This window comes from Agelaius tricolor, unplaced genomic scaffold, assembly GCF_023055355.1.
Source record: "Agelaius tricolor isolate 1412-34295 unplaced genomic scaffold, bAgeTri1.0.p SCAF_2, whole genome shotgun sequence".
Taxonomy (NCBI): Eukaryota; Metazoa; Chordata; class Aves; order Passeriformes; family Icteridae; genus Agelaius; species Agelaius tricolor.
In genome coordinates, this window is record NW_027269262.1 from 20739768 (window position 1) to 20760299 (window position 20532).

General features: G+C 42.6%; 1 protein-coding gene across 1 annotated transcript in view; it reads left to right on the forward strand.

Annotated features, from left to right (window-relative positions):
• The window catches only part of MYO10 (myosin X), a 163440-nt gene that overhangs the window by 26187 nt on the left and 116721 nt on the right, over positions 1-20532 (forward strand). The window contains exon 2 of the mRNA XM_071453951.1: positions 9353-9451. Within this exon, the coding sequence (XP_071310052.1) occupies positions 9353-9451 (99 nt within the window). The remainder of the gene's footprint in view (positions 1-9352; positions 9452-20532) is intronic.

Here is a 20532-nt window from a genome sequence, read left to right on the forward strand (position 1 = left end):
CCTAATGAAAAGTCTAGTGTCTCATGAAAATAAATAGTAACTGCTTCTCTTCAGAACAAATGTGCCCAAATGAATGTTTTTTCTTTTTCCACTTAATTATCTTTGAAGTACTCAATTAAGATGTTGCTCCTCAACAAAATGTTTTGAAATGAGACTGAAGATGTACATTTGCAAGCAGGAGTTCACATTTTGGAAACAAAAGTCTCCTTGGGCTTTACAGACAGTCAGTGAGAAACATCTCTCAAGTTCAGTGTCAAACTAAACCTTGATTCAGAATGGTTGGTCTCCCCCATGCCCTGTGGCTAGTGCTCGTGAGTTGGCTTGCCTGGCTTTGCTTTGTGTCCAGACGGGAGAGGCAAGAGGAAGGTGAAAAAATTGATTGGGTGTTTTGCAAAACTTGTGAAAAGTGGTTTTGAGACCATTAGCTACCTGTGCAGATGACTTTTGAGTTTTTAAGGGCAAAGTTTCTGAAGAAGAGCAAAGCTGTGTGATTGAGCTCCAACAAAGAAGGTAGTGAAGAAATTTCTACCATTGCTTTGCCTCATTGGTCTTTGAAACCCAAGTCCCAAGAGAGCCACTTAAGCAAGGAATGAGAAGAGAGTGCTAGCATGATTTCTCACATGTGTGGATTTAAAAATCCTCCCCCTTGATGTGTGTTTATAAGCATGTCATGTAGCATAAGCAAAGCATTACCAAGCTGGCAGCTTTTGGACTGGAGACTGCCAGGCCCAACCAGGCATGGTGGATGAGCTACAGGCATTTTGGCAGGCTGTTCTCCTTTTCCCTGAGTCACTGGTAGAGCTGCAGAGCAGTGTGAGAGCTGGCTAGATGATGTGGCAAAGAGATGTAAGCAGAAGCTAGTGGTGACTGAAATTGGGCACTTGTGCTGGGACAACTGCTGCTGCTGGCTGCATTGCTGTAAACTTTGGTGATCAATTCTTAGTGGAGTCTCTCTTCCCCTGGTGCTTTCTTGTGCACTGTCCTTCCTCAGTTCTGCATTCCTTAAAATACCTGTTGGAATTTTTTGTGTTTGGCTTTGTTGTTAGGGGTTTTTTGTTGCTGTTGTTTTGTTCATGCGTTTTCGCATTTGTGGTCATGACTGCTATTAATTAAAAAGTGAGTTTCTGAGAAAAATATGAGTGCTTGACAAAACCATGCCGTCATCAAAGACAGAACTGCAACTCATTGAATTCTGTGGATGCAGAGTTGGGGCTTGTTTGGTTCTCAGGACAAATTTTAAGGGGATTTTTGAGTGTACTGTATATTCCTCTTCAAGGACTCAAATAAGGGGAGAGAATTACATGCTACTTTTAAGATGACCATGAGTACACCAGGATGTCTGTCGCTTGCCTGGCGATTGCTACCCCCTGCCCCAACACAGACCTGGAGAGAAAGATGTGCAGCTCTTTTGCCCATGTGTGCCCTACATCTCGCTGCTGTCCTCAGTAGCTGTCTCCTCTTCCTTCTCCTCACCCACGTATTTTCTTTTTGGATTACTTATCTTCCTTACTGAGTTTTAACAGATCAAAATCCTGCCTCCTCATTCCAAGCAAAGGTAGAGGGGTGAGAGTGGTGGAGGCAGTGCCATAAGCGAGGCAAGTCTGTGATACCCAGTGATGATGATGTAAAATGGGACTTGGAACTGTAGATCCAGTAGATAGAGAAAAGTTGCTGTATGTGTTTCCCTGCTTCGTTTTTGCAGTTCTGTTCGTGGTCAGTTGCCAAGTAGTACTTGGAGCAATGCCTTTTAATTTCAGAATTAACCAGTAATGCCATTGTCTTGACTGCACAGAAACTGTTATTTCTTTACCTTACATTTGCAGGCATGAGAACAAGCTGTTGTCTGCTAGCAGCCTAACTTGACCACAATCAATAATGGCAGTAGGCTTTCCAAGCTCCTGCACTGTCATGTTTTTGCAGCCATGATGCTGGGGTATGGGTTAGGCAGTCTTCAAAGTGAAAAAAAGCATTTTGCAAAACTTGTCAAAACAAGTTTGCTGAATCTCTCATGAAAGTCATAACAGACTGTGCCAATACCAGTAGCTCTTCCAAAAAGACTTGATGGTGTCTTCTTGCTGGATTTGCTTTTGAGTGCATGATAAAGTTGCTGCTTCCTAGCCATGCAGAAATCTGTTGTCCTCAAGAGCTGACAACCACATGTTCAGAAGCTGTAGCAGAGAAGTGCAATTGCTTTTTGATGGAGTTGTCCTTGGCTTTTGAATGAGGTCTATTAGTGATGGATGTCTTCACACTCAACAGCAGAAGATGAGGAGGAACATGATTGTCCACCTGCATATGTTGAGAGTAATGTCTGTGTGCTGTTTGTGTTGGGCATCACTGAAAGATAAATTTTTTTTTGTGCAGTTATATGTTGGGGTTTTTAAAAATTGTGTAGAAAATACTATCTTATATGAAGCAGTGGTCTTGTAAGAAGTGCTGGTGCCTTCAAAGGGCTGAGGAGGGTACAGATTTATTCTGGTTCCCTTTCAAGTCAGTAATAATATATGTTTTAATCCAGTTTCTTATTTTTAAAGTAGTATACCATCACTAGCTCTGTGCTATCTCCGGTTACTGAAACAGGAGGAGATGGAGCCTGTTGAAGGTTAATCAGCAGCTGTTGTGCAGACCTCAGGAGCAGGAGAGCTGGTGCTTTGATCTGATGTGGGGGATTGACAGACAACAGAAATATCTCATTTTCAAGGGCATTTTGCTCTGCAGGAAACTAACCCCCCTGAACTGGCCTTATATCCCATGGAAACATCTTCATGGCTTTGTTCTGCTTTAAAACAGGAAAGAAAATAGTGTTATGTAAGAGACAGAACTCAGTTTATTGAGAGGAAGGTGTTAGTATTTTACTCCTGAGTGTTTTCTGAGGAAGTTGCGAATATTACTGTTAGGATTTGAAAAGTAATTTTACCCCATTAAGCTGGATTAAGTATATGCCTTGATTTATGTAAATAATCAGTTCATGAAGTTAAGGAACTGAAATTTAGATTGCATTTTGAAATAAACTTACAAAGCTGCACTTTCTTTCACTATGTACAGGGTTCAACTAGTCCTTCTCTGTAGCTCTGTCCATCCCTTTCTACACTACCATCCCTGAATAAACACTGCTGATTCCTGACTGTTGGCAGAGAGGGGCAGCCTGGCTGTCGAGAAATGGAGCCTATTGGTGGCACTGTCTTGGTGCAATTTCTGGAGTGTTCATTGATTTCCCGTTTGTACATTGTGTGTGACAGTAGTAGCCACAGACTTTTATAGTAGGTCCCACATTCAGCCACCACTGATGACCAGATCTTCTGGAAGCCTTTTGTTGATGGAAAGCAGCACCAGAGAAGCCAGGCAGTGCAAAGGAGGGCATCTAGACCAACATTCTGAATTAAAGAGCAATACATCAGACAAATGGCCATTACTGCTTGTTTCCCTGGACTTAGATGTGGAAGAACAGGTCTGGTTTTCTGCTCAAGAGGCTGAATGGTTCATATGTGAATTGAAGTCAGTGAGGGATATTCATCTTCCAGTGAACTTTCCATTGAGTAGTCTGGCCAGGCACTTAATATGGTTTTGGGTACCTAAATTTAACTGTTTTCAGTAGCCAAAGCCAACAGGGAAGGGTGAGTTTTCGGCACAATAACTGACTATTAATCTGAAATTAGCAAAGTTGTGGTCTTTTTCTTGATGACTTCTTTCTTTTCGTGGCCCCTCCTTAACTGTCGTCAGTTTGTGACTTAGGAAAGAGAAGGGATGAAGATAAATGTGGTTTTGGTTATCTTTTGCATTGAAAAGCTACGTCCTGCTTGACCCACTTAATAACATCTCTTCCTGTCTCTCAGACTTTGTGTTTGGAGCCAAGCTACTGAGGTGCATAAACAAAAAGTTCTCTAAATACATATTGACTATTGTTCCTTTCACTTTGGCAAGCGTCAATAGTGGCAGCTTTTTGAATGCAGATACAGCATAACCTACATTCATAGCTCTTCATTTAAAGCAATTTTAACTGTTTTGAATCAACTGCACTGATGTATTGACTGGATTTCACATTATAAGGTGTGAATGAGTAGCTTTTGCACTAAGATGAGAACACAGTTGTTATACAGTATCTGCTTTTTCACATGTAGACATATATACAATATATGTGTTTATAAAATGTAATTAATGTGCAGTTATTTTGTGCAGCATACAGCATGGGTGCATATAAAATCTAACTTGTTAATTAGAGTTTTGCAATGAATGCTCCACCATTTTACTTAATTGAGATAAAGTTCTTTATTAAGTTTGTGATTTTCAGCATATATATCCAACAGAAAGTAAAAAAAGAATGGATTTTTGTCATGTCCAAGGAAGACAAGAAGTAGTGTTTGCATTTTCAGCATTAAAATCTGTGAGGTAGAAGGACCAGGACTTCTCCAGGTGGTCTTGCAGCTGTGAGATCTGCAAAGCTATTTCCTTTCAGTTTTGCAGTCAGGAGAAATTTATTTGCTACGGAAATGATGGCATACAGCTGTTCTTCTGCAAGCACTATTCCAAGTATTTTTACAACCTTACTTCATGGAAATAAAAACCACTGGGCTGTAGTTAGTGTTCCATGGCTTTCTTTGCCCTATTACCACAGAAGGCTGGCTGTCAGGGAGCTCTGGACTAACCCAAGACACCAGGCTTCTCCCTGCAAAAGAGGTTGAGGTCAATGTAAGCCACCATGTGCATTGAGGGGATTCCTTCCTCAGGTGGGTCCTGTATGCCAAGTCTTGTCCATAAATTAGGCACTGGTGAAGATTTTGTCACCAGTGCATGGCTAATGCACTGCAGAGAGATGGCAGCTGGATCAATGTCTGTAGCTTGCATAGTTGGCAAGGTATCTCTTGCCAAGACCTTTTTTTTTTGCCCCACCCATAGGAAAAGGCCCATGGACAGACACTCCATTGTAGAGCTACCTTGCCAGGGAACATGTTGTATTTGCATTCCAGATGCCTCCAGCTTTGTGAGCTGCATTGTTCTGGCCTCCTTTGAATAGCAGCTATTGACCCCTAACAATGTACATTTGTTTAAATCAACCCCTTTCCCTGCTTTAAAAAGCTTATTATAGCACTAGCCCAACAAGTGTAGGCTTCTGTGCAGGCCCCTTCTTTTCCCCTTCACAGCCAGAAAAGATATTTTGCAGCATTAATTATTTAATTTCAAGATGGAAAACATTCTCCTCCTTCTGAGAGGCTAATTTTGAATGCTGAGGTTTTGGCAAATTTTGTTGCGGCTTAATGTTTACAAGCTTTTCATTGCTCTTGAAAGCATAAACTTCACGTTACTTGAGCTTCTGAGATGCTGGCAAATAATAAACCAGTGGAATAACAGAGGTTTGGTTGTCCTGAAACACTTGAGGAACTTGACTGCATTTTGGCTGATAGGCTTTTTTGCTCTTTATGTATGCATTTAGGTGCATTGAGCTCACGTAGAAGGAGATGGTGGAGACTGACCAGGACAGACCTTTAGTGCCCAGCAGCAGGCTGGCAAAAGTATTTCTGGGGAGGGAGGAGGGGATGGTGTGTGCAGGCTGGGACCAAATTCTCATTGCTGCTTAGGATGACAGTAGTACATGCATCTGCTCTTCAAGCTGTCTGGTCTCCAGAGCCTGATGGTGACAGTAGCCACCATCATTAAATCCCTTGCAATTTATGTTTGCTGTGGAAAGCTTTGTTGTGCCTTGCTGGGAAAGCTTTGCTGTGCCTTGCTTCTGTGGGGTTATTAGGTTAAGGCAAAAAAGACCAGTGAAATAAAAATTTTCTGAGAGCTTGACAACCTTGTAGTCCTTTCGTTTTATGCCATAATAGTCCCACTAATAACAAAAAACCATTCAAATGTGAAACAGTGGTTGTCTGACTGAGTAGGATGGTTTAATGAGCTGAAGATTCTTTCTTCTGGTGTCCTGTGTTAAGTCAGGAGTATCTCTCATCTCACGAGGTTTCTATAGACACTACTGTTGGACTTGTTAGTAAAGTGTTGTCTGCAAGTTGATGGAGGTGATCCTACCCCTCTTCCCAGCCCTGGTGAGCTGTGAGCTGGAGTGCTGTGTCTGGTTGTTTGCTCCCCAGTGCAGGAGGGACATGGATATACTGGATAGGGTCTAAGAGAAGACCAGAAATATCATGAAGGTCTCTCTCCTAGGCCTACAAGCTGAGAGAGCTAGAATTCTTAAGCCTGGATAAGGCTCAGGGGGAATCTCACCAGTGTATGTAAATACCTGGAAGGAAGATAATAGAGGAGGGGGCTCTTCTTGGTGATGCTCAGTGACAGGCTCAGAGACATTGGGCACAGGCTGAAACACAGGAGGCTCACACTGAACATCAGGAAGCACTTTCTACTGTGGGTGTGACTGAGTGCTTTCACAGCCAGTTTTATGAGATCCTGCTTGAGCCCCTGAGCTAGAGGCTCACAAGAGGTCCCTGTCAATTTCAGCCTTCCATGATGCACGAATGAAGTGAAGTGGCTGAGGACATGCAGGAATCCCAGGCAAAGCTCAGCTCACCTTGCTTTCACTGTATGGCAAGGTGTAGCATGGGTGCATCATCACATCATCTGTCTTGCTGTGCACTCATGTTTGTGGGTTTCTCTGGATCTGGATTGAAGGCACTTGAGACAGTAGTTCATGTTCGGACTCAGGTGTTTATTATGTCTTATCAGTAAAACAGTCTCACTACTGTGAGTTTGGCAGCTTTTCATTGGAAGGCACAAAATGGCCAACAATCTCTTGTTACAAGGTCTTTTAAGACTAAACTATCCAATTAAGAACTGACACCTAGATTATTTTCCCTTTTAACCCAATAACTGATCCCACAGAGCCCACAATATGGACTTTTCTGCCCAATTACAAAATGCCACCCAAACCCATGAAGAAGAAGGGAGAAGAAGCATGAAGAAGAAACCCACGATGACACCCTGGGCCCTCCATCTTGTTTCCATCCAGAACATACTAAAAATCTCAAAACCTAATTTCTCACTAAGTGATACACGTACACTACTCTCTATAATTTATTTCACACTTTTGTGGATTCTAGTCTACCTTGAAGTCTAGGAAACTTTCTCCATGAATGAGGGTCGAAGTCAGTGCTCCCCTGGGACTCAGGGCACCCCAGAGCAGAGAGAGAAATATTCCAGGTGCCCTGGGTTTCCACACATGCTTATGGGTTTTAGGTCCATTCCATGGTGAATTAAGTGGGCTCTGCATCACCCAGCCCCACAGGGCAGCTGCAAGCCTCAGGTTTTCACTCTCAGGCACTCTTGGGAACAGTGACCTGATGGCAGCACCTGCATTAATGTGAAAAACCCCTTTGTCTCTACATGGTGGTTGTGGTAGAAACTCCTTAGTACCAAATATGTAGCCTTCAAGTTATCATTGCTCCTGTGTCTGTACCCAAGGGACACAGGACATTTCTGTTTGCTGGCTCTGGTGCAGAGGTAGCAGAGGAAGTCCATGAGCAAAGCCCTCACATCAGCCTTCCTTCCTTTGGGAAGTGCAGGGTGAGAGGTACCCTTGAACCAGTCAGCATGGGGATGTTTGTGGTGTTCATGAGAATAAAAACAGAGCAGTGCCCTTGGTTATTTGAAGACCAGAGTCTGATGTAGACCCAGGAGAGTGGGTGGAAGTGTTCCAACTGCTGGTTCTGGATTTTGAATTTAATGTTACAGTCTTATCTATTGCTTTTACCACTTCTGGGGAAGATCTCCCCACTGTTTCCCAGTCCCCTGCTGCCACTCACCCACCTCAGGAGCTGGCACTCTCCTTTCTGCTTCCATCTGCCTTAGCCCTGCACTTTGGAGTTTATGAACATTGCATTTGAACTGCTTCAGAATTGCTGTATATCCAGAAACCACCTGACTCGAGGTTTTGGAAGTAAAAGGGCAAATGCCCCACAGGCGTTTGCAACATTGAAATTGGAAAGCAGTTTGTGAAAAGATGCAGGGGCAAAAACTAAAGAGGGATGCTCTTGCCTCATCTGTGTCCAGGTGAGCTCTTCCCATTTAGGGAAACCAAACAGCAAGAGTTTTTAAATCCTCCATGAGTACTGTTTTGTCTAAGTGCTGCTATTGTCCCATCATAGAAAGAAGAATAACATTTATTCAACATTGTCTAAAAGCATATGTAACTTGTAATGTGGCTGAAGTCCATGGTAAGCTCATGAGCCACTCATCCTAAATAGGCAGCAGAATAAAAATCTGTATTTGTCTTGATTATAAATCAGGCCTCACTCCATCCACCTTAAAAAGACTTTATGTCTGGTTTCTCTGTGTGAAAATTCAGGCAAGGACAGCCTTTGGATGCTAGCTTGCAAAATTATTTTAATTGGCTTTTTTTTCTATGACTGTACACCCAAACCTTATGATTGTCAGGGTATATCCCAGCACTTTCCTACCACTCCTTTACTTTTGCTTTAGGAGCATATTTGACTGTTCTGGTGAAAAAAATCTCTGTTTTCTGAAAGCCACTAAAATACTGTTGGCCCTGATATAGAGCCAGATGTTTGAAGAGAATGGAGTGTAGTTTTGGTTGGAAGTCAGGCCATAGGTCACTGCTGCTAAGTGTTTTCATGCCAGCTAAAGTCTTCTCCTACGCAGGAGCAACTCGCGTGGCTGTTGCTTGTGGGATGGCTTTTACTGGAGCTGCAGCATCAGCTGTGGTCCTCCTCCCTTGTTCTCAGTGCTAGATATTTCTCTTTTCGTAATGCTGCATCTGCATCACCACCCAGGTGGTAGAGGGAACATTAAGCTCTACCTGCTCTTCTAGGCTGGCTTGTCTCACTGACAGTGTCTCCTATGCCTCCATAGCAAATATCAGTTCTTTGTAACCTTGCTTGCTACTAGTTGGTCTTTTTTTAATCCTCTGCATTGTTGTGCAGTGAAGAGAGGAGACCCATATAAAGGGAAGTAGTTTAGAAAAAAGGTGAAAGATAGAAGTGTTGGGAGTGTCTGACTGAGGTTGAAAATAAACAGGTAGGGAGCCAGCTGGCTTTGGGGCGGGTCTTCTAAACTGTGTGTAAATTCAAACAGGGTTCTGTAATTTTACATGTGCTAGCATGAGGCACATGACTCAGTGAATCAGAGGATTGGCTCCAGCTGCTCTTCCCAGCATTTAGGAACTTGTGAAAAAAAAAGGCACTTCAGTGTAGTTCTCCTGTGTTTACTGATCAAGCAGAAACCAACAAATACTTGCTAAGAGATTATTTTATTTTCTTTCACTTGCTTATTTGGATTTCTCTTTCTCTCCTATCCCTTGAGAAGTATTTCCAGAGAAAAATAGTGAGTAGAATTATTTCCTCAGTTTTTCTCTTATGTCGTCTATAATTCTGGCTTTTTTTTATTGCAGGGGTCTCGGGTCTGGCTGCGAGAAAATAATCAGCATTATCCCAGCACTGTTCATTCCTGTGCAGAAGGAGTTGTTGTATTCAGGACAGACTATGGTCAGGTATGGGCATTGCTCCTCTATGTTTTGTCTTTCTCACAACTCTGTAAAAAATAAGCTTTCACAGAATCACAGAATGGGTCAGGTTGGAAGGGACCACAGTGGTCATCTGGTCCAACCTCCCTGCTCAAGCAGGGTCATCCTAGAGCACGTGGCACAGGATTGTGTCCAGGTGGTTCTTGAATATCTCCAGTCAAGGAGACTCCACAACCTCTCTAGGCAATCTGTTCCAGTGCTTGGTCACCCTTTACCTGCAGTAAAGAAGTTTTTACTTGTGTTTAGGTGGAACTTCCTGTGCATCAGTTTCTGCTGGTGGCTTATTTTCCTGTGGTTTTGAGCTACTGAGCAGAACCTAGCTCCATCCTCCTGACATCCTCCTTTCAGATATTTATACAGATTAATGAGGTCATTTCATAGTTGCCTCCTCTTGAGGTTGAATAGGCCCAGCTTCCTCAGCCTTTCTTAAGGCTGTGAATAAAAGAGATTCTCCAGACTCTTTACCAAGAGGTGTCAGCTGGACCTGCTCCAGAAGCTCCATGTCTCTTGTATTGTGGATTCCAGAACTGCACACAGCACTCCAGACGTGGCCTCACCAGGGCTGAGCAGAGGGGCAGGATCACCTCCCTTGACCTACTGGCAATGGTCTTCCTAATGTATCCCAGGATACCATCAGCCTTCTTGACCATAAGGACACAGTGTTGGCTCATGGTCAGTTTGTTGTCCACCAGGATCCACAGGTTCTTCTGTGTAGGACCCTGCACTTGCTTTTGTTGAATTTCAGAAGGTTCTTCTCTGCCCAGCTCTCCAATGTGTCCAGGTCCCTCTGAAAGGCTGCACAACCTGAAGTATTGACCTCTCCTCTCAGCTTTGTGTCAGTAGTGAACTTGATGAGAAGGGACTCTATTCCCTCATCCAAGCCACTGATGAACAAATTAAATACACTGGGCCCAGTATAGAACCCTGGGGGACACCACGAGTGACAGACCTCCAACCAGACAGTGTACCACTGATCACAACCTTCTGGGATCTGCCACTCAGCCAGTTCCAAATCCATTCTACTGTCCACTCATCCAACATAACACTTATTGAGTTTGCCATGAGGATTTTGTGAGAGACAGTGTCAAAAGTCTTGCTGATGTCAAGGTAGAAAATATCCACTGTGCTCCCTGCATCCATCCAGGTAGTTGTTTCAGCACAGAAGGCAATCAGTCTGGTCAAGCATGAGTTAACCCATGCTGACTACTTCTGATCACCTTCTTGTCTCTTTTGTGGGTTGAGATGGCCTACAGAGTGAGGCACTCCATCACCTTTCCAGGGATTGAGGTGAGGCTGCCTGGCTGATAGTCTCTTGTGTCCTTCTTCTTGCTCCTTTTGAAGACTGGGGTGATTTCCAGGACCCTCCTGGCTTGTTTGCTGTGTAGCTTTCCAGCAGATGTCAGGTTAGTTAAAGCCCCCCCCATGTGATTTTGGGGCTGCTGTAATTGCCTAGAAGGACTCACCCACCTCCTCCTCCCGGTCAGGCAGCCTGGAGCAAACACCCAGAGTGTCAGCCTTACCTGTCTGCCCTTTTATCCTGACCCATAAGCTCCTGACTGGCTCATTATCCACCCTGAGACAGAGCTCAATACATTCCAAGTGCTGCCTCACCGAGAGGGCAGCTCCAGCACTGTGCCTTCCTGGTCTGTCTCTCCTAAACAGTGTGTAGTCCTTTTTGGCAACATTCCACTGTGGGAACTACCCCACCACATCTCCAGAATCACAGTAAGATTGAAGTCTCACTTACAAAGGTGAGTCACATCTATGTCAGCATGCCTGGCACTGCACAGGCCATTCTATTGTCAAAACCCCCAGAATTATGGTGGTGACACTGGCTGTGCATTTTCTTCTTGTGTGGAGGGCAGAGTGGGAAGCTAAAAGGTTTGTGAATAAAATATTAATTTTGTATGACCTGTATGTGTGACTTGGTTTTAATAGTTATTTCTGTTGCCTCTCCAGTCAGTTGCTATGATTGTGTCTGACAAAGCTGAAGTAATGCTGCTGGGTGTGAGAGCCTTGTTCCACATAGGTTGGTCATTATGTAGTTTACTGGAGGAAGGTGGCCTCTCAAAGGTTATAATCCCTAACAGTAACAGAAAGTTGGGGCTGGCACATGGCCAAAAAAATAAAAGCATGTCTTTCAGAGACAGGGAACCCTTGCTTTCTTTACATGCCTTTCTCCAGGCAGGAAAGGAACCAGACAGAATTGCAGAGTGGCTTTTGATGGGCAAAATGTAATGTACTCATGATTAAATTGCTGCTGTGCTGGCACTGTGGGATGAAAATGATGGAGAAACCACATCAGTGAAGAAGGGAAGAGCTGTGTGTGTCATCTGTCTGGACTTCTCTAAAGCCTTTGACACAGAACCCTACAACATCCTTCCCTCTAAATTGGAGAGATAGGAATTGGATGGATGAACTCTTTGGTGGATGAGGAATTGGTTGGATGATTGCATCCAGACAGTGGTAAATTGGTGACAAGGATGTCCCTTGGAGTTCTGGACTGGGACCAGAGCTGTTTAATGCCCTCATCAACAGCATTGGCAGTGGGATAGAGCACAGCCTCAGCAAGTTTGCAGATGGCACCAAGCTGAGTGCTGCAACTGGCAAGCCTGAAGGATGGAATGCCATCCAGAGGGCACAGCACAAGCTTAAATGGGCACATGCATATGCTTCATGAAGTTCTATGAAGTCAAGTAGAAGGTCCATGCATTTGTGTTGAGGCATCCCCTGGTATCCCTACAGATTAATTGAGAACAGCCCTGCCAAGAGGGATTTCAGGGTGCTGGTGGATGAAAAGCTGGACATGAGCTGGCAGTGTGTTGACATCCCAGGAAACAAACTCTATCTTGGGTTGTATCAAAAACAGCATTGCCAGTGGGTCAGGGGAAGGAATTCTGCCCCTCTACTGCACCCTCATGAGACCTCACCTGAAGTGCTGTATCCAACTCTGAGACCCCCAGCACTTAAAGATCATCAGCCTGTGGAGCCATGGAGGAAGGCCATGGAAGTTATCAAAGGCATGGAATGCTTCTCTTATGAGGTCAGGCTGAGAAACTTGGGGTTGTTAAGCATGGAGAAGAGAAGGCTCCAGGGGGACCTTACAGCATCTTCCAGTAGCAATAGGGGGCCTACAGGAAAGCTGGGGACAAACCTTTCAGCAGGGCCTGTTGAAGTAGGACAAGGGGTAATTTTTTAAATAGATGAGATTAAAGAAGAAATTCTTTTTTTAAAGGGCTACGAGGCACTGGAACATACTGCCCAGAGAAGCTGTGGATACCTGAAAGTCTTTCAGGTCAGGTTAAATGAGGTTTTGAGCAACATAGTCTATTGGAAGGTATTCCCCCTTGCAGCTGGGGGATTGGACTAGATGACCTTTACAGGTCTCTTCCAGTCCAAGGCATTTTATGATTCTGTCATTCTTTTCTCTTGCACCAAGTTATTGGTGGCCAGGTTATTGGTTCTCAGATTTAGGATGTTTCATGTTTTGACTTTCTCAACTGAAATTTGAAGTCCAGTTAAGTGGAAAGGCTGAAACTGTCCCCTCTGTTGGCTTTTTCAAGCTAAAATAAGAAGGCTCCATCACATTCAAAGCATCACCATTACATTTGAGTTACAGTGTAGAAAGGCTGTGTGTGGATGTGTTTGTTGTTACACTAACATCCTCCGGGAAATGTCATTTTAAACACATCTTTCATCTTAAACACAAGCCTTCTCCAGCTCCTTGTATGAGTCACCTACATGCTTACATGGGAGACTACCTGTAATTTTCACAGGATTTTGTAATTGGATGTGTAGCCATAAAAAGCCTGACTTTTAGAAGTGTTTTGAGCTGCAAAATCCTTATACTTAAGGGAACCACAGATGCACCTGTAAAAGGGACAGCTTGCTTTGGTGCCCTAGTAAAGAATGGCTGACATCCACCAGCAGATAAGTTGCTTGTTTATGGTGTTCTGTGTGCATGTTTTGTGTGATGTTACTGCCTTTTCACGATGTCCATAATGCGAGCTGAAACTTCAGATAATATGGAAAAAGTCTCAAGTCTTTACCATGATGCCATCCAATTGATTGCTCAGAAAACCCTGGTGTTACAAACACCACTAGGCAAAAAAGGCAAAAAATTGCCTCCTTTATTTGGGTGTGCATGTGTTAAAATCAGGTGGTGCAAAATGGGAAGGACATAGGGATTGGCCTTCAGACCTGTGATGTGGCATTCCACCTCCTCAGCAGGTCTGAGCTGGCCGCTGCACAGCCAAAGGCATAGTAGAAATTCACTGCATTTGATAACTTCAGTCATTTTCAGGGCTTATGGTTTCAGGAGTGGACTTAGTGTGTAAAAGGACTATGCCAGCTGACATTGGTAATTTCTTATCTTTTCTCCCATTGCTTTTCCTGATGTGCTTTCAGACCATTCTGCTCTTGGTCTGTTTGGTTATCTATGGGCTGCGGAAGGTTGCAAGCAGGTGAAATGGAACTGAGATAATGCTTTACTATTACCTCTGACTGTTTGGCAATCCCTGCAATGCCCAATATAACTTTGAAGAACCAGAGAGGGGAAACAAGGGGTGAGGTTGCAGAAATATGGGGTGATGATGCTTTTTGAGGCATGGTTGGTGTATTGATTCCCACATCATTTTGACAGCTGGAGCTCATGTTCAAGTCTAATGACAAACTGATGAAAACGCTGGGACCTTATCAAAGCACAGCATTGTTATTCATCTTCTCTGATTCAGTAGCTTCTACTAGACTTTGCACTTCTCACCTTTCCACTGAGCATTCTGCATGTCTTCCTATGCCATGATTGGCAGGGCAGTGAGACTGGGAACATCTGTTGCTGGAGTTGGTTTCGGATTTTACTTTTATGAGTCTGGACTTCAAGTCTTTGCCAATGTCAGTTTGCAGAATTATTAAATTTTCATATCGCACTACATTACTTCTTAATTTTTTCTTTCTGTTCTCTTATGAGTTGCAGAAATTAATTTGCCACAAAAATCTGTAGCACCATGCAGTTGTATGCTGAAGGGGTGGTTGTAGGGAATCCTACCCAGTGTGAAGGTAGGATTATATAATGGTATTCTAACAAGCTGCGTAGCAATTTCTTGATTATCACACAGTGATATAATTCCTCCTCAAGTGTTCTTGTATATATTACCTGAGTGTTTCAGTTAAACAGTTCATTTGCTAATAATCATTTTAGACAACTGTGATACTGTTTCCTGCTGGTGTCATCCTCTGTGTGAGATGGTTGTAAAACTAGCTGATTTGATGGTCTGTGGGAAATATCCAATACATGAGATAGGTGTACTAAAATGGGAATATCACATTGTAAGTTTGGATTTCCCTGAGCAAATAGCTATGAAAAATTCATAGCTCTTTATGAAAAGAAGAAAAACGTGGCACTGAATGGGGGTAGATGAAAGCCTCATTAAATACAAGGAGGGGAAGAGTACATCAGGCCTGTGTTTCAGCACCCTGGCCCAAGATAAAGGAGTGGGAGATGAAAGGTGTGACCTCCCTCTTAGCACATGCTCACGATGCTGGGCTGCAGCTGGCTCTGGAGTAGCTCTCCAAAGCTTCCTGCAGGCTGGCCTTCAAAACAGGGAGTCTGCAGTGACTGGAAAAGCTACCATGTGCAGACAATTCATATGGTAAATATGTTTCCCTTTATAAGTACAAACTTCATGCTTTCCAGGAGAGAAGATGCTGTACTCATTTGTTAGCTAGTGGGTGGGTCGGTTGTGTTGTTTGTTTTTCTGTTCCATTAGTGTAGAGAGCTGGTAAAGGGCTCTGTCCTGGATGTTTTGGAAATACCATGTCTATGACTCTACTGTATTAATACAGTATATTCATACTTAATACGAATATATTAAGTATGTCAATGAAGTCTATGAACGTTTAGAATTAAAAAAGTAGGTCCTAATCTTTCCTTGTGTGTTTAGATACACATTAGTATATAAAATGACATTACAGTTACTGCATTTTTTTTCATGTTTGAGGATATTTTTGCTGCATTTAGTTTTGGGGTTAAAGTGATTTCTTCCTTAAAGGCTTTATTTACAGTAAAGCAGACATTTCCTCATTGTCCTACTGTATTTTTAATGAAGTTGTGTGAGCTTATAAAGTGCTCAAATGAATGTTTAAATAAAGTCCTAAAAGCCCTGCTGTCATTCTATGCTTTGTTTGAAATTACTTATTGTGTATATTCAGTAATCAATGGTTCCATTGAGAAAAACCTCTTTCCAGTTTCTATCCTTTTTCTTTTTTTTCTGACTACTGTGAACTTTACTTATTTCAGATCAAAGAGGACTGCATTGTGCTCCTGACTTGTACAGACACACGTGAAGCTGTCTGCAGTGAAAGCATAGATAGCAAATACAAAAAGCTTGGGGGGAGGAGTGAAATCTTTCAGAAGAGCTGTGTTGTTTTGCATGGCATTGATTTCAAGAACATTTTTCTAGTCACCTAAATAGGACTCTCTACTCTTTCTTCCATTTATACATCCAAGTATATATAAAAGTAATGCCAATAAATATATAGTCAGCACTGTAAATATATAGTCTGTGAGCTAAGGACTCTTTTTTTTTTTAAAGTGCAGTTATTGCTGTTGGTATAAGTAGCACTATGTTTAAGCCTTTGAGAATTGAGGACTTCCAGAACAGCACCTAAGAACACACATTTTTAATAACATCTATTCCCTTGCAAGGGAAGAATTGTATATGTGTAAGACATAATTAAGGTATGTGTGTGTGGAGGAAATCTTATCTGTACAAACTCATCCAAGGAGAAATAAAAGTTGAATCAATTGCTGCAAACTGTCCTCAGTCTGACACTAAAATTTCAGGATACTTAATTGCATACCTACTTAGCTGACTGAGAGAAACTTTTACATCGAATGTTATAAATAGAAACAGCTGACTGATAATATGCAAAAAATGTAGGCTCTTTAAAAACACATGTCATATTTCACCACTAAAGACTTTATCAGTTAAACCAGCTTTCAGTGAATTTTCTTCACAGAGAAGTCCTTCACAGCATGGTGTTATGTCAGCAAACAGAGTAGAGCTTGGTATCCTTAGTTTCAAATCAGAGGCACCTGTAAATGGTTTGGGCAGCAACAAAAGTATTTTTTCCTGTGTGTTTAAGTTATTGCAGCTCTTCTGCGGCATTTCTGCATCTCAGGAATTGGAAGGCTACAGATGTTCCTTGTTAAACACAGCTCAAGTATGTTTTCCATGGAGGTTTTCACTTTTTTTTTTTTTCTTTCTGGTTTGAAGGCTGGGAGAGTTTCTCATCGTGACCTCATTCAGAAATTGTAGACCTGGGCTTGGTTTGAGGTTTGGGGTTTGTTCTGTCAGGGGGTGGGGGGGTCCCTTTTGTTTGACTTTTGAGTTAGCAATAAGATTGTGTTGACGTTACTGTGTAGTTATACCAGGAGAGCTCATGTTTTCCTCCCTTTTGGTTTAAAATTAAAAAGAAAGCCCCAAATGCAGGTAATGGCTAAGCATTTCTCATAAGGACTCTTTTCTTTGCCTTGTGTCCTTTCTCACCCTCACTTGGGACTCTCTTGTGCTGGCCTTTGCTGTTGTGAGGAGCCTTTTTAAACAAGAGTCTTCCGTTCATATTCACAGGGCATGAATAACACCACTGAAGTTACTTGGCTTAAGTTACTGAAGTCAGTAGGACTGTTTATCAGTAAATGCTGTGTTTGGCTGCATCCATAGCTCATAGGATCAGGCATCGGAGAAGTAAATCCTTCTGGACAAGGATTTTCTTAGCTAGCATTGAAAAGCATCATGATTGCTTCTAGCTCTTCCACATGAAGGCCTAAAAATATTTCCAAACAGTGATTTTTTGGACATTTCCATTAATTCAATATCTATTACCCTTCAAATGCACATTTACAAGGGAGCATTTTAAAGAAGCCCTTTGTGAGCTCCCTTGTATATACAGCCTCTTAAGAAAATACACAAATATATGCAGTGGGCTTTGGTCTTGGCTGCTGTTAGCATTAAATGAATCCATTTCTTTTTGCAAACCTTATTTATGAAGACTTTCATGCTTTTTAATTTAATGGTGCATATGAAGAGTAGTGACTGCTGATTCCGGACACTGGGTAGCTCGTGTGTGTTTTGGGCAGCAGATCCCCTGCCTTTGGGGCTCAGGGTCAATGCCAAATTCAGCAGCTTTACAGCAGGAAATCAGATTCCATCTGTCTAAACATTGTAAAGTTCATTTTATTCTCCAATCAGTTATATTTGGCTTACTTTTAATAACTCTACTGGTTAGCATACTTAAAAAATCTTGGTGCTGTGGCTATTAGTATGTTAATTTCTTGGGGGTTTTTCTGTGCCTTTCTTACTGTTGTTGTTTTTAAGGGATATGTGTGGGAGTTTTGGGTTTGGCAGATGGTGTGGGGTTGGGGAGGGCCAGAAGTCAGCCAGAGCACCTTTTAGTACTCAGGATTTATCTTCTGTGGAGAAGTGTTTACATCTTTATGTTGGATGTCAAAGTTCAGCGACTCTCGCTGCAAGCATCTGTTGGCGCGCCTGTAAACAGAGCTCGTGACAGATGTGAGCCGGCAGCTTCCTCCAGGAGCATCCGCAGGGAGCCTGGCCCCCGTGCCTTGCACAACTGCACTTGGCTGTCCCCGGGGCCCTTTGGTGGCCCAGCCTGTGGGGCATCTCCTGGAAGGAGCTGCGAGGAGGGGTGGCCGTGCCCTGCTTGCCCATGCTTGCTCCATCCCCTGCTCTTTGCAGAAAGGGGCCAGCAAAGTGAGCGACGCAGCAGAGGCTGCACGTGCCCTGCAAGCCCACGTGTCCCACAGGGCCACTGAGCTGTGCCACCCCAGCCCTCCTGGGAAGCATTTAATGGAGTGTAACTGCAATGCACAAAAGGCTCCCCGTGCCTGGTAAGGATTTCATGCAACTGCGGCAAACGTTTTCCTTAATGGAAATGCTGCTTCTAAACCCCAAGTGTTACTTGTCAGTACCGTGTTTGAGCACTGGTTCAAGTGGAAGCACTCACAAATTGAACAAGTGTTTTGGATTTTTTCCATGTGTGCCATCTTCTTTTACTTTATAAATACTTGCTAATTGGAAAAATCATTAATTTGGGTCTCTTAAATTCTCCAACATGGAAATATTAAAAAGGCATTTAATTATGCTGAAAGGAGCAATATCTGTATCAGAGAATATTTTTCTGCCCCTAATTCTCGAGCTAATTCAGCTTGTCTTTTTATCCCTTTATATCAAGGGTGATATTTTTACATGTCTGCCATTCTCTGAATGTTTGTTAAAGGGTAATAAGGAAAGCCTCTTTTGTGTGTAGTTTTCCCTGAACTATGTATCTATTACATAAAAAATACAGAGCAAGTTATGAATTACTTCTTGGATATGTTGCACATGTTCTGTCCTTACTTTTTTCCTGTTACTTCCCTTTCTGCCAAAACCACTATCAGTTTGATTGATTTCAGGAAGGGGAAAGTTTTAATCCTGAAGTGAGATATTCTAAAAGAAAGGCTGAATTGTAAAAAAATCCACCAATGCAAAACAAAACAAAAACTTAAAAACCAAATCCCCAAACCCATCCCAACTGCCTGACCAGGGTGATGTTATTATCCCTGCAGAATGAACTTTCGGGCTATCAGTGTGTGGCCAGTTTTGGTCAGAAGTCAGGGAATTTGCAAGTAAGCAATCAGGAGATTTCTAATGCACAAATGATGGGGGCAGGAGGGCTAAGCAATGACCATAAATAACTACCTTAATGTTGGATTTTCAAGGGTTTTGTTCTGTGCTGCCTAAACAGAACAGTAGTCTTTGCACTAGCTGTACTGAAATTAATTTGTTTGGCATTAGTGTGGCCGTTGTTAAGTGTTTTCCTACCCATATAAATTTAATCTTTATGAACAAAAGCATTTATCTGTGAGCAGAGTTGTTTTATGCTTTTTACAAGGCCTGACTGAAAGCAGTTGGCATCTGAGACACTGACAAAGAGGTACTTTCTGCATCCCCTCTGGTTTGCTGTGGCCATGTAATGGTTGTGGCTACATAAACAGTTGAGATGTCAGTCTTCTCTCTTGCTTTCTGCAAAGAAAATCCAAACCATCTGTCTTTTTTTGGTGCCTTTATTATGCTTGTACTAAAGATAGCAAAACTCTTTGTTTTAAGATTAAAGCAGATGTACACAGGCTGCCATATTAATTTCTTTTGTAAGGGAACACAGTTCAGCTGTTCACAAAACATGGGAAGGAATTCAGGCAGCATCGTGCCAAAAAACGATGACAACAATGAATCTGTAGCTCCATGATGAACAAGCTTGTCACTTCGGTTGTTCCCCTGTTCCTAAATTCCCTTGGATGTGAGGCTGGTCTCATTGTTCAGCATTGTTGGTGTTTTTAGGAACATATGGTTTAGGTTAAGCACAATTACATGCGGGGGTACTTCGCTCTGCAACAGGGCATTGCTCAGTTTTGCTCTGGTGAGGCTTTGTACCTTACAGTGCAGATAAATGGTGGGTCTCCCCTAAGATTTTTACTTGGAGAGATTAATTGAGCAAAACACAAGTGGCCTAGACCACCCTATTTTTTATTAAATGGATTTTTAAATTTCATAGTATTTTTTTAAATTAAAAAATGACTGAATAATTCTGGACAGGATTTTACACAATGATGGCTTCTGAGAAAATGCTAGTGCATCTGCAAGCACCATTTAAAAAAGTTGATAGTGGTGTCCAGAGTCCATCGTCTCTCTCTCCTTTACAGTCAGCCCCCTGGGAGCCACTGTTTGGAAGAGCCATGTCCCAGTCCCACCCCACTTCTCCATCAGGGACTGAAGACTGCACTTATGGGTTTGAGCAGTGAAAAATCTTTTTTTTACGTTGCTATTTCAAGTCATTAGAATAATTTTAAAAAGTGTAGCCATTGGGGAGGTGTGTGGGGTACTGCATTAGGTGATCCCAGCCCATGGGCTGGACAGCAGGTATGATGAGGTGAAATGATGAATCTGTAGGAAAGGAGACTGTGTCTACTGGCAGCTCCTCTGAGGAAGGAT